The sequence below is a fragment of the Octopus bimaculoides genome, chromosome 8, assembly GCF_001194135.2.
Source record: "Octopus bimaculoides isolate UCB-OBI-ISO-001 chromosome 8, ASM119413v2, whole genome shotgun sequence".
NCBI lineage: Eukaryota > Metazoa > Mollusca > Cephalopoda > Octopoda > Octopodidae > Octopus > Octopus bimaculoides.
The window spans coordinates 27,954,470-27,973,597 of NC_068988.1; the positions used below are offsets into that span (position 1 = coordinate 27,954,470).

At 36.1% G+C, this 19,128-nt stretch overlaps 1 protein-coding gene across 16 annotated transcripts in view; it reads left to right on the forward strand.

Annotated features, from left to right (window-relative positions):
• Nucleotides 1-19,128, forward strand: part of LOC106875482 (trafficking kinesin-binding protein 1) — a 209,950-nt gene that overhangs the window by 142,624 nt on the left and 48,198 nt on the right. For 13 of the 16 annotated variants that reach the window (XM_052970003.1, XM_014923642.1, XM_014923644.2 and 10 more), the window contains one exon: nt 18,830-18,946. In XM_052970003.1, coding sequence (XP_052825963.1) covers nt 18,830-18,946 — 117 coding nt within the window. Of the gene's footprint in view, nt 1-1,376; nt 1,590-12,453; nt 12,916-18,340; nt 18,731-18,829; nt 18,947-19,128 lie in introns of those variants that run through there. The other 3 variants (XM_014923646.2, XM_052970007.1, XM_014923649.2) reach the window with 3 other exon arrangements.

Below are 19,128 nucleotides of genomic sequence, written 5' to 3' on the forward strand. Positions count from 1 at the left end.
GGCACATAAGATGTACCATCCTGAGCGTGACCGTTGCCAGTACCGCCTGACTGGCCTTGTAGGGTTTTCGAGCGAGATCGTTGCCAGTGCCCCTGGACTGGCTCTTGTGCGGATGGCACATAAAAGACACCATTTCGAGCGTGGCCGTTTTCGTGCGGGTGACACGTAAAAGCACCCACTACACTCTCTGAGTGGTTGGCATTAGGAAGGGCATCCAGCTGTAGAAACTCTGCCAAATTAGATTGGAGCCTGGTGTAGCCATCCGGTTGCACCAGTCCTCAGTCAAATCGTCCAACCCATGCTAGCATGGAAAGCGGACGTTAAACGATGATGATGATGATGATAGGCAGTACGTTTTCTTTTTCTTTTTGTTCGTTTTTATTTGGAATGTAATTCCAAGTGTTGAATGTTGTTTGCTTGTGAAATCAGCTGAGTGGACCTTTGTGCCATAAATGTAGCTTTGCCAGATTGGATTGGAGCCTGGTGCAGTATGGAAAGTGGACATTAAATGATGACAACGATGACGATGATGTTTGTGTGTCTGTGTTTGTCCCCACAACATTGCTTGACAATCATAAATTAGTGGTTCAGCAAAAGTGACTGATATAATAAGTACTAGGCTTACAAAGAATAAGTCCTGAGGTCAAATGACTGAAACAAACAAAAGAATAAATATTCTCAGATTTATTCCACACCTTGTACTTTGGTCAAATTCTTTCTTATATCCAAATGCATCAATTGATTCATGCTCATTTTTCTGTTTGTGTTTTAAAACTCTTTGAAGCAGACGATGTAAAAATATCTTATAATTTTGATGCCAATAATCCTTTGTTGTAAGGTGGTGAGCTTTCAGAATTGTTAACAAACCTGACAAAATGCTTGGCAGCATTTCATTTGTCTTTATGTTCAAAGCTCAAATTATGCTGAGGTCAGCTTTGCCTTTCATCCTTTTGAAGCACTGGGGTTGATGTAACAGACTTACACCCCACCCACCTCCCAATTGCTGGCCTTGTGCCAAAATTTGAATCAATAATTCTTTATTGTTTCAATGAAAAGAAAAAGAAAACAAAATTAGTTTCTTCTACATTGTAGTTGTTTATTTTCATGTTTTTTTTTATTGGCTCTCCGCAAAAAAAAAAGAAGAAAAAACAATTTACAAAGAAATAATTAGTGAGAGTGAATAATCTAGAATTGAGATGGGGAGAGGAAGAAAGCAGCCAGTTTATTAATACACTTTCTTGTCAGCATTACTCAGAATCTTGCCTCATACCCTCCCTCCCTCCCCTCTCTCACTTTTCTCTTTCTCTCTGTCTGCTTCCTGCAACCTTCGCTAGCTTGGTTCTCTTACTACTGTGCTATATACCATTATTTCCATAGCAGCAGCAGCAGATTATTTATTACATCAGATACATCGTAGGCAGAAGAACAGATTCCCCCATGTCGTCCTTTATAGAAATTGCGTAATTTTTGTACTTTTTTTTTTGATGGAGACCTTTGATGAGGATTTAGATCCATTTGCTCTTGCTATGAGAGAGCACATTAGAGAAGAAGACGAAGCTGTCGAACATATCTTAGCTATTGTCGAAAATGTAAGTTTGATATTTTCTTAAATTACACTCCTCACAACTTGAATTGACAAAACTGGGTAAGGTTGGTTATTCTGTGTAATTTCTTGAAATAGTTACTACTAATATGGTGGATGTGCCTATCTCTGTTATTCACTTACTATGATCTGATAGTATAACAGCAATAATTAGTTTCTGTAGTGTGTAGTGTTTAATGGTAATAGTTTAGTCTGGTTTTATTCATCTGGGTGTACATTTTGTTTACAATGGCAGGTTTTTCTTAACTACTATTTTTGATACATTCTGAAGAATATGGTTTCTTTTAAGAAATAAAATAAAAGACCTTTGTCAAAGTAAATAGTGTGGAATAAATCTTAGAATTTTGTTCAGCAAAGTTATTAACAACCTTTTTTGTTATTTGTTTATTCATTTTGTTATTTATCTGTTTGTTTCCTTGTATTTACCACAAAAAACAGCCACTATAGCTAATAAGAAAGTGATTAGTGGTGATGATGCTAGTAATAGTTATAACACTAGTTTTTTTTTTACATAAGCATGAGACCTCTAAAAATTTTAAGTGGGATTGGAAATATGATATTCTTGCAGTTTCCAAGGACATGCCTGTGTCACTAACATAGAAGTGATGAAGATAATACCAAATGATGTCAACACAACTGATTATTAAAAAAAAAAAAATCTTGATTTATCGTTAAAAAAGAAAAGAAAAAATTCCCTTTGTTTTCCGTTATGCTTTGTTGATCCATTTATCATCTCATTACAAGCCCTTGGCGCTACTGTTTTCTGTTCTTTGTTCTGACTTTAGTATAGAATAGGTCATTTATTTATGGTTCAGCCGTCATTTTTTATTTTGGGAGTGAAGCTGAGAGATGCGAGAGAGAGAGAGAGTGTGTGTTTGTAGTTGTATAGTGAATTGAAAGGAAGTAAGGTGTGTGTGTGTGTGTGTGTGCGCACGCGTGTGTGCATGCATGCATGCGTATACATAGATGTAAACATTTGGCAGCCTATATTGGTTATGTGAAAATTAATATATTTAGCCAGCAATCTGTTTTAACCTTCACTTGAAATATTCTTTCTGATATGTTACACTAGTAATAACCACAAACAGTTGAGAAATATTGATATTTCTTATTTATTTAAAAAAAGAATTTGTTTACTATTTCATCACATTAACAATATTGAAGCATTACTGTGTAGAAGTTACTATTAAACCACTTTCTTGTGCTACTACCCACCCTCTTCTCCCCACTGTCCCTCTGTCCATTTCCTCTCTTATGCTCACCTTCTTCTACTACTCTGGTACTTTCCATTACTACCATCTTTATCTTCTTCCCACTTACTTACACTCACCCTTATATAATGCGGAGTAACTACGTATCTTCTCTAAAGCAAGACACCTCTGCTTGACCCCACATCAAACTTTAGCCTTTTAACAACAGGCATAAAGCATCCCTCCTTCCCAAATATTCCCTCCCCCACTTAATAGTGAGAGCCTTTTCCCTTTTTTCTCTGGGTTTTTTTTTTTTTCTGTCTTGAATGTTATATGGCAACCTCATTAGTGCCAAGATGCCAAAAGAAGACAAAAAGCACCTGGGATACACCATAAAGAGATGGACATTAAAAAAGGCATCCAGATGTAGAAATCCTGCCAAAACTGATACTAGAGCTCCACAAAGCCCCACAGCTTACCGAATCCTATCCAACCTATGCCTGCATGGGAAACTGATGTTAAATGATGATGAGCATCATTTAGTGTTGAGATGCACACACACATATGCACACGTGCACATGCATACATACACATACACACGCATACACACACATGCATACACACTACATACATACATATATAGATGCCAACATACATATATAGATACATACACGCACGAGAAGCTTCTTTCAGTTTCTATCTACTAAATCCACTCAGAAAGTCTTGTTTGACTCGGTGCTCTAGTAAAAGGCACTTGCCCCAGGTATCACGCGGTGGGACTGGACTCAGACCCATCTGGTCGAGAAGCAAACTGAATAACTGCACAGCCACTCCTGCGCCTATTTGAGTACATTTCATAATTGACCTAAAACAGCTGTTGCGAGAACTTGATATTGTTAATAGTGTTGTTCAGATACAGATAAGATCATTTGATATACAACAAACAAGTAAAACAACAAAAACTGAAATCAAAATACTTTTTCTCAAGTTCACCTCTCTCTGTTCTTTTGACTTTAGTAAGAAAAGGGCCACAATGAAGGTTATGTTACAGTCTTACAAAAGTTTACAGGTTGAACCTCATCCTCTTTGGGCAGAGGCAAGGCTGTATTGTTAAGAAGCTCATTTTGCAACCATGTGGTTTTGAGTCTAGTTCCACAGCAAGGCACCTTGAGCAAGTATCTTCTACTACAGCCCCAGGCCAACCAATGCCTTGTGAGTGAGTTTAGTCAACAAAAACTGTGTGGAAACACATTGTGTGTGTGTGTGTGTGTGTGTGTGTGTGTGTGTGTGTGCTTTCTTGTCTGCTCCCTCTCTGCTGCTTGACAACTGGTGCTGGTTTGTTTATGTTCCCATAAATTAACTGTTCAGCAAAAGAGACCAGACTTTTAATAAGTGCCAGACTTTAAAAAAAATAAGTACTGGGGTTGATTTATTTGATTAAACTCTACAAGGCAGTGCTCCAGCATGACCATCATTCAATGACTGAAACAAGTAAAAGATAAAAGATATGTTTAACCTACTTATTTATCCTCTTAGGTTTGAATAAAGAGTGCATTATCCCTTAGCTTAAAGGTTTTGGTGATGTGATTGTTTATTTTTACAATGACATAGTAGGGTAGGTGCAAGAGGTTTGATCTGGACAGTCTGAACACAAAACGGGTAGACTATTAGGACTGGATATGGCCGACTTACTGTATTTGATGGACTATAAGACACATGAGTGCATAAGAAGCACCCTAGTCTAGGCTATACTTTTGTAAAATAAATTACCACTGAAATAATGTTTCAATTCTTCCACTTACCTGTATAACTTTATGTTATTACTAGTAATTATAAAGAATTTATTGCATCCACATTCGTTATAGGCTAAGCTACTAGGCTACATCTACCTGACATCTGATGTATAATTTCAGCCAACATTCGCGAGTTTTGAGCCTACATTGAGTGCATTGGGCGCAGGGAATTTTTAAGCCATTTTTGGGTTAAAAAAAAAAGGGTGTGTCTTATAGGCCATCAATTGCAGTAAGTGCTAAAGGATAAATAAATCTTCATAAGAATGTAACATTTCAAAAAATGTAATTTGAAATAATGATTCACTGTAAGAGTCAATTGTTAATCATTTCATCATAAGGATTATCTCATTGCTTTCATAAAGATCTCATCATAAGGATTATCTCAAGTGTTTCAGGCCTGTTTTCTTTCTGCAGTGATTATTTTCTGAGGCTTTATAACCAAATAACATTTCATAATCTACATCCACCACCAAGTTTTGGTTCTTTCAGTGCTCTTGTAATGTCTCTTTATTTTTAAGGCAGTGAGTTGGCAGAAATGTTAGCACACTGGGTGAAATGCTTAGCGGTATTTCGTCTGTCTTTACATTCTGAGTTCAAATTCCATCAAAGTCAACTTTGCCTTTCATCCTTTCGGGGTTGATAAATTAAGTACTAGTTGTGTACTGTGGTCGATCTAATCGACTGGTCCCCACCCCAAAAATTTCAGGCCTTGTGCCTAGAGTAGAAAAAAATGTATCTTTATTTTTGTTTATAGAATCATTATTTCCAATTTCATGCTCCCTTTTATCTGTTACTTGTTTCAGTCATTAGACACTGACCATGAAGAATTCTTAATTGAATGAATTGACCCTAGTACTTTTGTTTTTAAAGCATGGTACTTATTCTGTTGGTGTCTTTTGTTGAACTACTAAGTTACTAAGATATAAACATATCAAACTGGTCATCAAGCTGTGATGGACACAGACACACATACACAAGACTTCTTACAGTTTCCATCTACCAAATCCACTCACAACACTTTGGTCAGCCCAAGATTATAGTAGAAGACACTTGCCTGTAGTGCCATGCAGTGGGACTGAACCTGAAACCGTGTGATTGTGAGGTGGACTTCTTACCACACAGCTGTAACTGCACCTGTATTACAAAAAATGCAATGAATTTCAATGCACAGGTGTCTTTCATTAACAAGACAATGGGATTAAGTTTATCCTCACATTCTATTGAGGAATAGTGGAAGGTATGAGGTATTCTGGTCATTAAAATAAGTATATTATATACAGTTTGTTTTTCAAGAGGACTTTTAGTTTGTTTTTTTAACTTTTTTTTATTATTGTGGTGGAGAGGGAGGTCCTGTTTTATAAAAAGTAATTTAGCTCAGTTGTTTTCTGAGATTTAGTGTGAGTGGGAGAAGGGCTCAAAATTCCAGGAACCCCTATGCTGGCATCACGTGAACTGCTCCTGTGCTGGTGCTACATAAGTCACCCAGTACACTCTGTAAAGTGGTTGGCATTTGGAAGGGCATCCAGCTGTAGAAACCGTTTGAAAACAAACAATCAAAGCCTAGTTGAGCTCTCTGGCTTACTAGCTCCTGTCAAACCATCCAACCTATGCCAGCATGGAAAATCAACATTAAATGATGACTGGAACTGGTTGAGACTGATGTGGTTCATGTTCAGTTTGAATGCCTATTGATTGACGTCTGCAGGAAAGTTGTGGGTTGAGAGAGAATTTCTGGGTGCTGCAGTTTGGGAAAAAGAATCATTTAATCAAAGTTTTTTAGAACGGGGTTCTAAAGGTAAAATGCAGCAGAGTTGATGAAAGGAAGAATATAACAAGTGCTTAGGCTGAGCTCATTTAGAAGCAGAAGAGTTACAACTATTACTTAATTTGTTAAATGGTTAACCAATTGACAAATAAAAAATTAAGTTAAGTAGAAGCACTGTGTGTGTTTATTACTGACTTAATTACTCTCCCAAAATATAACAAAATCTGTTTCCACTTTTGAATTCACATCAAGTATCTTGCAAACTAAGATGCAAAAATGAAATTTTAGTAATCAATGTTCAGTTTGAAAATTCCAGTAATCTCTCGCAGGCACTCAGTAAACTTTCTGAGGCTAACATCCACCGTTGATGTTAAACCTTAATATGAAGTGAAAAGTTTAGTCATGCAATATAAATAGACACACAAACACAAAACCATATACATTTCCTTACCATCATGCATTTAGAATTTTAGTGTTGTCACTTAAGAAGCTGTCTCAGAACAGACATGCACACTTTCCAGATTGTTGTCTTTGTTGCATCAGCATCATAATCATAGTTTTTACGTCTACATTTCCAGGCTTGCATGGATCGGATGAAGTTTATTGAAGCAAATTATCTATAGCCTGGTACCCTTTCTGACACTAACCCCTCACCTGTCTCCAAGCAAGGTAATAATTCCCCATGGCCAAGCGTGTTTGTGCAGAATATTGGAAACAAATGACACTGGTTGTATGACAATGACACTAGAGGAGACGTCCTCTTGAGGTTAAAATATCACAGTAGAGTCCGCTCGAACAGACAGTCATGTTAACCCATATATACCCCTGGTTGTGTTTTTGCAATGCATAATCTGCTTCTACTTGTTTGAATATGAACTCACCAGGAAGCATCTGACTGAGCGTACAAAATGTTCAGTAGGTAGCCAACACCCATAGCTAACAGTTGCATAATGTCCTTCTCTTCCAGATTGTGAAAGCTTACTATAACGTTTAATCTAAATACAGTGAAATTTTTTATGGCCATATATGGGTGAAAGTGGCTACAAATATCACTTGTCAGTACAACTGCTGCATTGATCTCTTAGAGAGATTTTAGAACTATCACTTTTACTCACTTACAACTATCACAGGATGTCAAGACAAGGAGATAGAGAGAGAAAGAGAGAGAGAGAGACACACACACACACACACACACACACACACACCTTCTTTGAGTTTCCTTCTACGAAATCCACTTGCAAGGCTTTGGTCAGCTAAGGGCTATAGTAAAAGTCATTTGCCCAAGGCAATATGGTGAAAAAACAAACTTGTCAGCCACATTAAATTATCATGTATCATCATCATCATCATTGAACATCCATTTTCCATGCTACTATGGGTTGGACGGTTCAACAGGAGCTGACAAGTCGGAGAACTACACAAGGCTCCAATTGTCTGTTTTGGTTTGGTTTCTAGGGCTGGATGCCCTTCCTGATGCCAACTACTCTACAGAGTGTACTGTGTGCTTTTTACATGGCCTCAGCACAACAGGGTTTTTGTATTGTTATCGTATTATTACATTTTAATCAATTTATATAATACTTAACCTAAAACAAACTTTAATAAACACAATGTATTGCTTCTCCAATCTGATCTATTTAAAGTTTCTGTGTGTCCTTGTGTATCCATACAGTGTGTGTGTGTGTGTGTGTGTGTGTGTGTGTGTGTGTGTGCTTCTGTTCACATGCTTGCAGTAGTTTGATTGTTGGCCTGTAATCAAAATTTCAAGCATGTTTTATTAGCATTTAGTACAGACTTACAAGTAAGCACTCCCATATTATCTGTATGTGAGGCACTTAAGATATATTTTTAGAACAAAACAACTAAACAATGATTGTTTTGAATTTTTAATATCTTTTGTCGTATTGTTATGCTTCAAGTTAAACAACTGTTTAGTATGCAGTTCGATTGTCTACAATGTCAAATGCTTGATCATAATAAGTCTACAATCATTTGTTGCTATTTGAAAACAAGGCAGATAACTCTGCTTGTCTGAGTCTGGTTTTTCCAGCTTGTTTCTCAGGTGAACGGTCACTAGTAACCAGAATAGGGATAGGGGCATGCCACCAAGAATATACAAACACCCAAGTTTGTATTTTGCTTTTCCTATTCTTTCTACTAAATTCTCAAAGTTGTTTCCAGCAACAAAAATAGTAATAACAACAATAATCCTTTCTACGAAAGGCACGAGGCCCGGAATTTTGTAGGAGGGAGACCAGTTGATTACTCCAGTGTTCGGATCTTTACCCTTTGGCCGGCAGATTTAAAAAATAATAAAGGGTAAAGATCCCAGTGTTCCACTGGTACTTAATTTATCGACCCCAAAAGGATTAAAGCCAAAATCGACGGAATTTGAGCTGAGAACGTAGCAATGGGAGAAATACCGCTAAGCATTTTGTCCAGCATGCTAATGATTCTGCCAGCTTGCTGCCAACCGTAATCCTAACCGTAACTGTAACCCTAACCCCCTAACCCTGACTCTAAAACCCTAACCCCCTAGTGAAAATCATGCTAGTGTTAATCTGAAAATTTACCATCCTCTCTACTGAAGGCACAAGGCCTGCAATTTGGGGAGAAGGGACTCGTCGATTACATTGACTCCAGTGTTTTACTGGTACTTAATTTATCAACCCTGAAAGGATGAAAAGCAAAGTTGACCTTGGTGGAATTTGAACTCGGAACATAAAGACAGATGAAATGCTGCTAAACATTTTGCCCAGCATGCTAACAATTCTGCTTGGTTGAATAATAATAATAATAATAATAATAATAATAATAATAGTTAATAATTATAGACAAATGGCCGAAGGAGATTCGAATATAATGTCCTGTAGAGTTTCTACTGAAAGTTTGCCTGTTAGGAACAGGAAAGATTACCAAGAGGGTTTTAAGCACTTGAAAGGCTATTGAAAGCTTGTGGAAACCTAAAGTTACAGGTAGTAACCTGCTACCCACATAAATCCTGTCAGGAATAAGAATAAACCTGAGTCAAATCAATGATAATAATATTAATCATTTTGCTATAAAACTAATTAAGAAGATCACATAATTTATTCTCATCTAATATGCAAGCAATAGATTTTTGTTTATCGATTTAAGTTTGGTTCAAAAGCAGTTGAACCTGATAAATGTAAATTTTATAGGAAAGAGTTTCATGAAGGACAATTTATAAAAAGTTTCAAAATATAAACTGAGAAATATTTTTAGAATGATTTTAAAAATATAATCTCATTATGTTGTGAACTTTGTACTTAAAAAGGAATAATTATCTAATCTCTTATTTATATATCAGCAGTTTGGAACATTTTGACCTCCATTTATTTAAAATAAAATTAAATCTGAAGTTGTTGTATACTGTCAACTTAATGTGACAGTCCCCTGAAGGGAATAATACTACTGTTGGTTAGACCTAGGAAGTTGCACCGCTTCCTGTCGGCCTTGACACATTTCCTGTGTCCTTGTGTTTACAAGGGGGAGAAACATAAGGACACAGGAAATCTGTCAAGGCTGACAGGAAGCAGTACAGCTTCCTAGGTCTAACCAACAGTAGTATTATTCCCTTCAGGGGACTGTCACATTAAGTTGACACCACACAACTACTTCATCGTATCACTACTGCATAAATCTCTCTGAGAGATTTAGAAATGTATTATTTCTAAAATTAAATCTTTTATTAAAGTAATCTTTTGTATTTCTTGTAGCTTTTTTTTTTTTTTGTTTTGATCATTATCAAGGTTACACTTGTGCTCTCTGGTGCTTACAAAAACTAACATTACTTCAAGAATAACTTATTACCACTGCTAAAGAAGTACCTATATATTTTACAACTTTGCTCTCACCATCAACAAATGCTGTTTTAATGTCTAACATCTTTTAAAATAGTTCATAAAGAAATCTAGACTTGTTCTCAACCCAATTGTGCTTTTAGCAATTTCCTTTGTAAATCAAAATAAGAATACTTTCTCTCTTTGAAACTTTAGACAGACTCATTCCTAATTATGTTGAGATTTGTTAACATATTCCACATTCTCCATTCTCATCTTATGGTGATATTTTCATCTAATAATGCAAGCAACAGATTTCTGTTTATTACAGCTTTGATGTATGCAATACACCATTGTTTTAGTTCCGGAATGTACCAACTGCTTATGGAGATCCATGTTTTAGATAAATTTTTACAGATAAATTGAAATCATCGTTATTTACCATTAGCTTTTCTATGCTTGTATGGGCCAGGCAGAGTTTGTTGAAGTAGATTTTTTCAACAGTGTGAGGTCCTTCTTGTTGTCAATCCTCTCCTGTTTCCAAACACGGTAATACTTCCCATGTCCATGCATGTTATCCATGGAAGACTGGAAACCAATAACATAGCTTGTATGATGTTAATGATGATGATTATGAAGCTCATTTACAATCACAATTTCAAGACAAGGATGTACACATGCACACACACACACATATATATGACCAGTTTCTGTCTACTAAATCCACTGACAAGGCTTTGGTCAACCCAGTGCCATTGTAGAAGACACTTGCCCAAGGTTCCATGCAGTGGCATGGTAGCAAATTTAACCACACATTCACGCCTGCATTTGTAGGCTTTGGTTAGCCTGGAGCTATAGTTGAAAATATTTGCCCAAGGTGCCACACAGTGGGACTGAACCCAAGACCACATAGTTGGCAAGCAAGCTTCTTAACCATACAGCTACACCTGCACCTATTAATTAGAGGTCACCTAATATCGATATACTGTCAGTCTGCCAAGTATGTCACTGCACTTTTTGTATACTTTATTGATTTCATTGTTTTTTTCGACACAAATAGTGGTTCTTTTTAAACCTTCAACATCTGTAGTTGCTCCATATGGTCAGATCTATCATATTTTTCTGTCACCATATTTGTTTGTTTGTATTTGCAGTTGTTTCTCTCATAAAACTTAAATTTCTACTTGTCTTTGTGATGCTTGACAACCATTTCAAAAATAAGCTTGTACTATTTTTTATGCAGTGATTCCAAATAATGGCAAATCTCTTTGCATAAAATAGGAAGCAAATTTTAGAAGTTGTTGTTGCACTGACAACATGGAAGTGGAGGAAACAACTTCACTGTTAGTTGCCAAGCTTTCTATGTAGCTCTCCAGTAGAGAAAAGGTGTAAAAGGTGTTTGTACCTGACTGGGAGCAATCTTGAAATGAGACCAAGGAGAACCATGAATATTGTTGAAGCTCCAGTATGCAACCCTTCCATTTAGACCCATTGAAAACAACACTTTGTCTCTATTCAAATGATTAATAATTGAATCTTTAAATTTATCATAATCACTTAACATTTGTTTTCCATGCTGGCATGGGTTGGACAGTTTAGCAGGAGCTGGCAAACCAGCTGCATAGAACTCTGTTGTTTTCTTTGGTTTGGTTTCTATAGCTGGATGCTCTTCCTAATGCCAATCACTTTACAGTGTATACTGGATGCTTCTTATGTTGCACCAACACCAGTGAGGTTACCAAATAACTTGCAAGACAACCCCCCCTCAACTGAGGAGTGGGCAGTAAGATTGAAGGTATTAAAAATATATAGTTAGCTTCTTTAGCTGCTTTGTGGTTTCCAAGTTTTGTCTCAAGTTGAGGTGTCTACCGCTTCAGAAGTGAAGGTTATTTGTTTGGAATAATTGTATCTGCATTTCTTTTGACTTTTATTCATAGTTTTAGAAACAAATCTCTTTGCTCCTAAACTGTTGAATTTCACCCCTAGGGAAAAGTGTTTTTGATTTGGGTCAGTTTAGAACAAATAACTTTTTTGTTTGAATTGTTGGAAATATGTTATCAGAAATATATATAAGGTATATTTTGATATGCAGCTCATAGATAGTGGTGTTGGGGAGAGCGGTAATCAATATTGTCATAAATATATAAATATATTGCAACTTGGAAACATACTTGAATAATATAAAGTGTGATTGGTTTGTAGCATATTGTCAATGAATCAACACTTCCTGTACAACATATTGATTGACACAGCAGATAATACTTGAGAACAGACCACAAGTGTCTGCAGTGAATTGTGGTGCAACTTCATAGCTTTCTATTCTGTTTTTCTTTGCTAAGTGACCTAATCACAACATCTGCATAATATTGCATAATGATCAGAGTTCAAAGCAGAAGTAGTTTAAAATAAGTTTTCTCTGATTGTCAACAAGGAAATTACTTTTTGCTCTTGAAGGATAACTGTATGATATACATATTTGGAAGTGGATTACTTTGTGACCATTACACCTGAGCAGTAAAAAAGAGTTGCAAAGGCTGAGACGTAATTTGATCATCTTGTTGTTGGAACATTTGATCTGAAGGTTTAGATTGAGCTCAAATGAACTGAGTAAGTTGCTGGTAATGAGCAGCTTTAAAAAGATCAAAATATTGGACATAATATGAGATGTGAAGGAGGATTGATGAAAAGTGTTCTGGATTGATACAAGATGGCTACAGTGTTAGATTTAACAAAAAGGCTATTTCTGACAATTGATTTGAAGGTTTGGATTAACAACTTTTTTCTTTTTTGGTATAGTAATAAAAACGATAGAGGTGTCTCTCATTGCACCTGGACTGGCAAATTTAATGTAGTTAAACATAGGTGGGGAGAGGATTTCCAGAGGGCTGTAGCTCTGGGGAGAATCATTAGGAAAGGTTGTTTAGCATGGTGTTTGCGAAGGTGAGCTGCAGAAAAGTTAAGAGAGGTAGATATATTGGGTTGCGTGTAGTTTGCTAGTTTCAAAAAGCAGTTGCTAATGCAGGTGAGGTAGAACAGGGTAGCAAGGACTACATTATGCAATGTACGTTTGCTTTAAGGCTATATGGTGGGATTTAAGGAAACTTTAACTCTAATTTTTTGCAGGTTTATGTGACTCCATATTCTCCTTCATTGATTCAGATTTTTGTATGTGTTGCAGCTGCTACTATCTTAAGTATGTTTCACAAAATTCTTAAGTGAGTCGCACTTTGTACAATATGAGCACCTAGCCTTTTGGGATGTTGTTTTGGTTATGTTGTGTATGATTGCCATTCAGTATCATTAGAGATTGTAAAATTTAACATTTGAAAGGAATCAAAGCCTTATTTGTATTTTGTTCATGATTTGTGTCATTGTTCTTTGTTTCATGTATTGCTATATCTCACTCTGACAACCATCAATATTGACACATAGCCTTAGCCTAACTAATAAATATGAGAAAAATGTAGACATTTGTAAATGGCAGATATTTTTCACCTTATCTCATCTAAAATAAATGAATATTTAAATCGTGTGTATATATATATATCATATTCACTTGTGTATAAGTTGCACCCAAGTTTTTTTGGTTCTGTTTTTTCCAATTAAAATCAAGTTTAGAATAGTGCAACTTATACATGAGTCAATGTTGTTTGTGTGTGTGTGTGTGTGTGTGTGTGTGTGTGTGTGTGAGAGATACAGTTAATTATTCCTTGTTACTAGTATTACTACTTTTAGTACAATTGGTCTTTCACTACCCTTTGTTCTTTCAATATTTCTAGTTTTTCCTTTTCCTTGTCTACTCTCACATTGTATTGGTATTAATATATAAAATTTTTTTGTTTGTTTGTTTTTTTTTTTTGCTTTTGGGTCTGATATAGGTTGGCTTTTATTTTTAGCAAGATGAATTTATATGAATCTATTTCATTATTTTGTGTCCATGGTCAAATTAATATTTCTCAGAGAAAAGATTTTTTCTAACATTGTACATGCAGTTTGAAAATGAATATTCTAAAGCTTCTTTATGCACACACATGGACAAGAAATTTTCATAATTCAACTATATTGTGGGGGGATGAAGTAAGAATGAAAAAACATGAAGGTTGTGAAAATTGAGTTACCATAGGATAGGATTCTGAATTACCAAATAGTGACTCTCGTGCTGGTTGCACGCAATAAGCATCATTCATGTGTGGGTCATTGCCAGTGCTGCCTGACTGGGTCCCCGTGTTGATAGCTTGTAAAAAAGCACCATCTGAACATGGCCAATTCCAGTGCTGCCTGACTGGCTCCTGTGCCGGTGGCACATAAAAAGCACCCACTACACTCTTGGAGTGGTTGGCGTTAGGAAGGGCATCCAGCTGTAGAAACATTGCTGGATCAGATTGGAGCCGGGTGCAGCCATCTGGTTCACCAGTCCCCAGTCAAATTGCCCAACTCATGCCGGCATGGAAAACAGATGTTAAACGATGATGATGATGATGTTAGAACAATGACCCAATGGAGGGTAACAGAAAGTTAATATAGTGCCAAGATATTACCAGTAAATAGATAGATTTAATTCTGATTTCTGTTTAAAATTATCTCAATTAACCCTCCTTACATATAAACACATGATGTATTTGATAGCATATAAATGCATTTTTGTTTTCCCCAAAAAATGTCTGAAAAAAATCACTCCAGATCCTATATGTGAAGTTAGGCTTTCAACTAAATATTACATTTTAATACAATAAAAAACTTTCCCCTTGGATATACTCTGTTGAATTGGAATGCATCTGATATATCTATGCATCTTTTATGCCATCAAATATGGTAGTTAAAACCTTTGACACTGTTACCAATACTAGGTCTTACAATTTCTCATGGTGACGTCACATTTAAGATTACATTCCAAGGCTGTATGGTAAGAATTTTGCTTTCCAACCGCATGGCAGGTTCTGTCCCACTGCATGGCACTTTGGGCAAGCATCTTCTACTACCAAAACCAACTAAATCCTTGTGAGCAGATTTGGTGGACAGAAACTGAAAGAAGCCCACTGTGTGTGCGTGTGTGTGTGTGTGTGTCTCTCTTTTTCTGTTTGTTCCCCCATCACTGCTCGATAGCTGGTATTGGTGTGTTTACAGCCTTGTAACTTAGCAGTTCAGCCAAAGAGACTAATAGAATGAGTACCAGGCTTAAAAAAAAAGAGTACTGGAGTTGATTCGTTCAACTAAAATTTTTCAAAGCTGTGCTCCAGTATGACCACAATCTAATGACTGGAACAAATAAGAGATAGAAAATAAACACTATGCTTTTGTTTTTCAATTTCAAACTTTTTTATGATGTTTATAGAATTTCATTTTCTTTTTTTTTTTCTTAATGATAAAATGTTACCATGGAAACAGGTGCAATACTTGAATAGTGAGTTACACAGTAGTTGACCTTTAAACTTTCTTAGTGTCTTAATTTATATTAGATAGATTGGTTTGTTATTTCCTATGTGGCTTATTCACATTTCTCTGCCCAATTGCTTAAGATTTACATTTGTATTCATGTTTCAAAAGAGGACGCTTAAAAAGGACAGACACCTCAAAACATTTGTTGATGGTGGTGATCGTAGTGGATTTATCTAGTGAAGGGTACAGCTATAAGAAAATTTGTGGAATGTACCATTTGGCATTATGAAACTAAAGCTGTTAATTCATTCAAATTTCAAAGTATAAATTTAAAGAGAGAGAGAAAAAAATAGAAAAATGTAATCATGAGTGGCTGTGTGGTAAGTAGCTTGCTTACCAACCACATGGTTCTGGGTTCAGTCCCACCATGTGGCACCTTGGGTAAGTGTCTTCTACTATAGCCTCGGGTTGACCAAAGCCTTGTGAGTGGATTTGGTTGACTGAAACTGAAAGAAGCCCATCGTATATATATATATGTGTGTGTGTTTGAGTGTCTGTGTTTGTCCCCCCAACATCACTTGACAACCGATGCTAGTGTGTTTACGTCCCTGTAACTTAGCGGTTCGGCAAAAAGAGACCGATAGAATAAGTACTAGGCTTACAAAGAATAAGTCCTGGGGGCGATTTGCTCGACTAAAGGCGGTGCCCTAGCATGGCCGCAGTCAAACGACTGAAACAAGTAAAAGAGTAAAAGAGTATAACACCGAAAGTAATACTTCAAGATTTTGCTATCACTTTGTCATAAAATAGTTTCATTCATGCATGCTTCTCAAATATCATTCATTAAGGATACCCTTTGGCTGCTTAGATTATAAGTACATTTCACTTTGGTATAAAGCCAATTTATCCTCGTCTTCTCTATGATCATTGACACAGATAGCAAGCATTCTAAAGATCCAAATGTGCAGAGGAGGTTTTTTTTTTTTTTTGCTCCAATATGGCCAGAGCCAACTGACTGGCATCAACCCATGCTAGCATGGAAAGCGGACGTTAAACGATGATGATGATGTAAAATGCTTTCTGCATTGAAAAACTATTTTGATATTGTTTGAAATGTCTGGCTTAAGAATGGTAGACCCATTCTTAATCCAGACTTTTCAAAACAATATCACAATGACATCAGAATCCTTGTAATGTTTCCTGAATTGAGTATCAAATTAAGTATTACAAGAAAGTATTTCAATAAAAAACTTTTCATCATTATCATCATCATTGTTTTAATGTCCACTTTTCAATGCTTGCATGGGTCAGATAAAGTTTGAAGCAGATTTTCTACAGTTGGACACCCTGCTTGTCACCGACTCTCACCTGTTTCCAAGCAAACTAATGCTTTCCCATGGCCAGACATGTTTTAGCAGAGTATTGGAAATGAATGACACTTTTTTCTGACAGAGATGTTCATTTACAATTATGTGATGTCAACACAAGGAGATACAAACATACACACACTCACATAAACACGTATATATATATATATGTATACAACAGATTTCTTTGAGGCTATAATAGATGACATTTGCCCAATATGCCATTCAGTAAAAGAAATAGATTCTGGAGCAGTGGTTCTCAACCATTTAAATATCCAGACCAGATCCAAACCTGAATTTCTTTTTTTTTAGGGATCCACACCAAAAAACAGTACACAAGTCAACTGGCACATAAAAAGCACCTTTCAAACATTGGGCCTCACAGAGGCAATGACAAATGAGCGAGATCTTTGGCAATATACTGTGTTTGAGAAGAAGACCCATCAAGCCACGTGAAATTGTAGTCATGGAAGATACTGGTGTCATGCAACTGGCACCTGTGCTGGTGGCATGTAAAAACACCCATTATGCTCTTGGAGTGGTTGGCATTTGAAAGGGCATCCAGCCATAGAAACCATGCCAAATCAGTCTGGAGTTTGGTGCAGCTCCTCAGTTTACCAGCCCTGGTCAAACTGTCCAACCCATGCCAGCATGGACAACGGACATTAAATGATAATGATGAGAATGAAAGCTGTCAGGTGCCACCAGAAGGATACCTGAGGGTTGCATGCGACCCTGGGAGCCCCAGTTGGGTACTGCTGTTCTGGAGTATCAAAACAACATATCTGGACAAAAATGTCAGCAAGTGAACATTTCTCTAGGGTTTGAGTCACCTGTAGGGAATGTCTTTTTTCCAACAAATACCTAAAACTAGAGATGAAACTGATAGCATTTAAAAAAGAAAGAAAAGTGACACATAACAGAGGTTTATTATAGAAAGTAAAAACTGGAAATCCAATATAACTACTCATAGTGTTTGCTGGCAAAATTGTTCATAAAATTTATTTGCCCCACTTTTTCCTTTTTTCCTCATTTTGTGATAAAAGGCATGGCCTGACATGTTAGACACGCTTCACAGCAACCTGTGCTTATCTTAAGTGATCCTTAGCAAACAATACTGCATTTGATAAGGTGCACCTATATTGTTTAAAAACAAAAAAAAACACCCCCAAAGCCTGTTTTCAGTTTCGAAACAAAGGTCAAGGTTTGTGTTACAAGTTGCAGTTGAAAGAAGAGCTTGCTGTCAAATGCAGTATTTGTTTGTTTATAATAAAACCGATAAAAACATTAACAAAACATTACCTTTTTTCAGTTATCCTGTTGTAGATTTTTTAAGTGTCATTGGTCAATTTATTGAATGCATGTAACTGTTGATGTTACCATAGTGATATCTATAGTTACAAGTAAATTTTTTTTTTTAAATTTTATTTACAGTCACCACTTTAAAAACAAAACAAAACAAAAAAAACTTTGTTATATTTCTTAACTAATCACATGGATCATGACACCATGTAGGTGTGTCTTGGCAATTGTAAGTCGATCAAAACCAACCTTTTTGTTGCCAGTCAAACCAGTTAATGGACCAGAGGAAGCCAACTAAATATATGCAGTGAGATTTTTAGGAGGAAAAAAAAACAAAAACAAACAAAAAGGGAAATATCAATAACAACTTCATTTTAACTTCTTAGAAGAAAAAAAACCCCCAATTACTTGGAAAGTTAATCAATCCTTTATGACTAGTAAGAAACAGATATCAATCTATTATTCCCAAATTATGGACAGTTGGGAAGGAAAATGTCTGATCTAGATGCAACACAGTCTGAAATATTTCAGGTTTAAGATTTTTAGCCATTCACTTATCATATTTTCTGACTTTCTTTTTAAAATATAAAGTTGCTATTTCTCTAATTAAAATGCCTTATTCATTTGCAGAAAGAACGAGATCTTGAACTTGCAGCTCGCATCGGTCAAACCCTTCTTGAGAAGAACAAAGAGTTATCAGATAAAGCTGACCACTTAGAAGACCAATTATCTGCTGCTAATGACAAAGTAAGTCGGTTTTTTTTTCTTCTTTCAAATCAATTTTCATTTGTAAGTGTTTTCTTCTCTGTGTTAACCATTATTAGGGGGTGTCTATGATATTAGAAAATTACAAGATGTTATATCTTATACTCTGTGTGTGTGTGTGATTGTGTGAAGGCCATAGGGAAATTAAATATCACTGCTGTTCC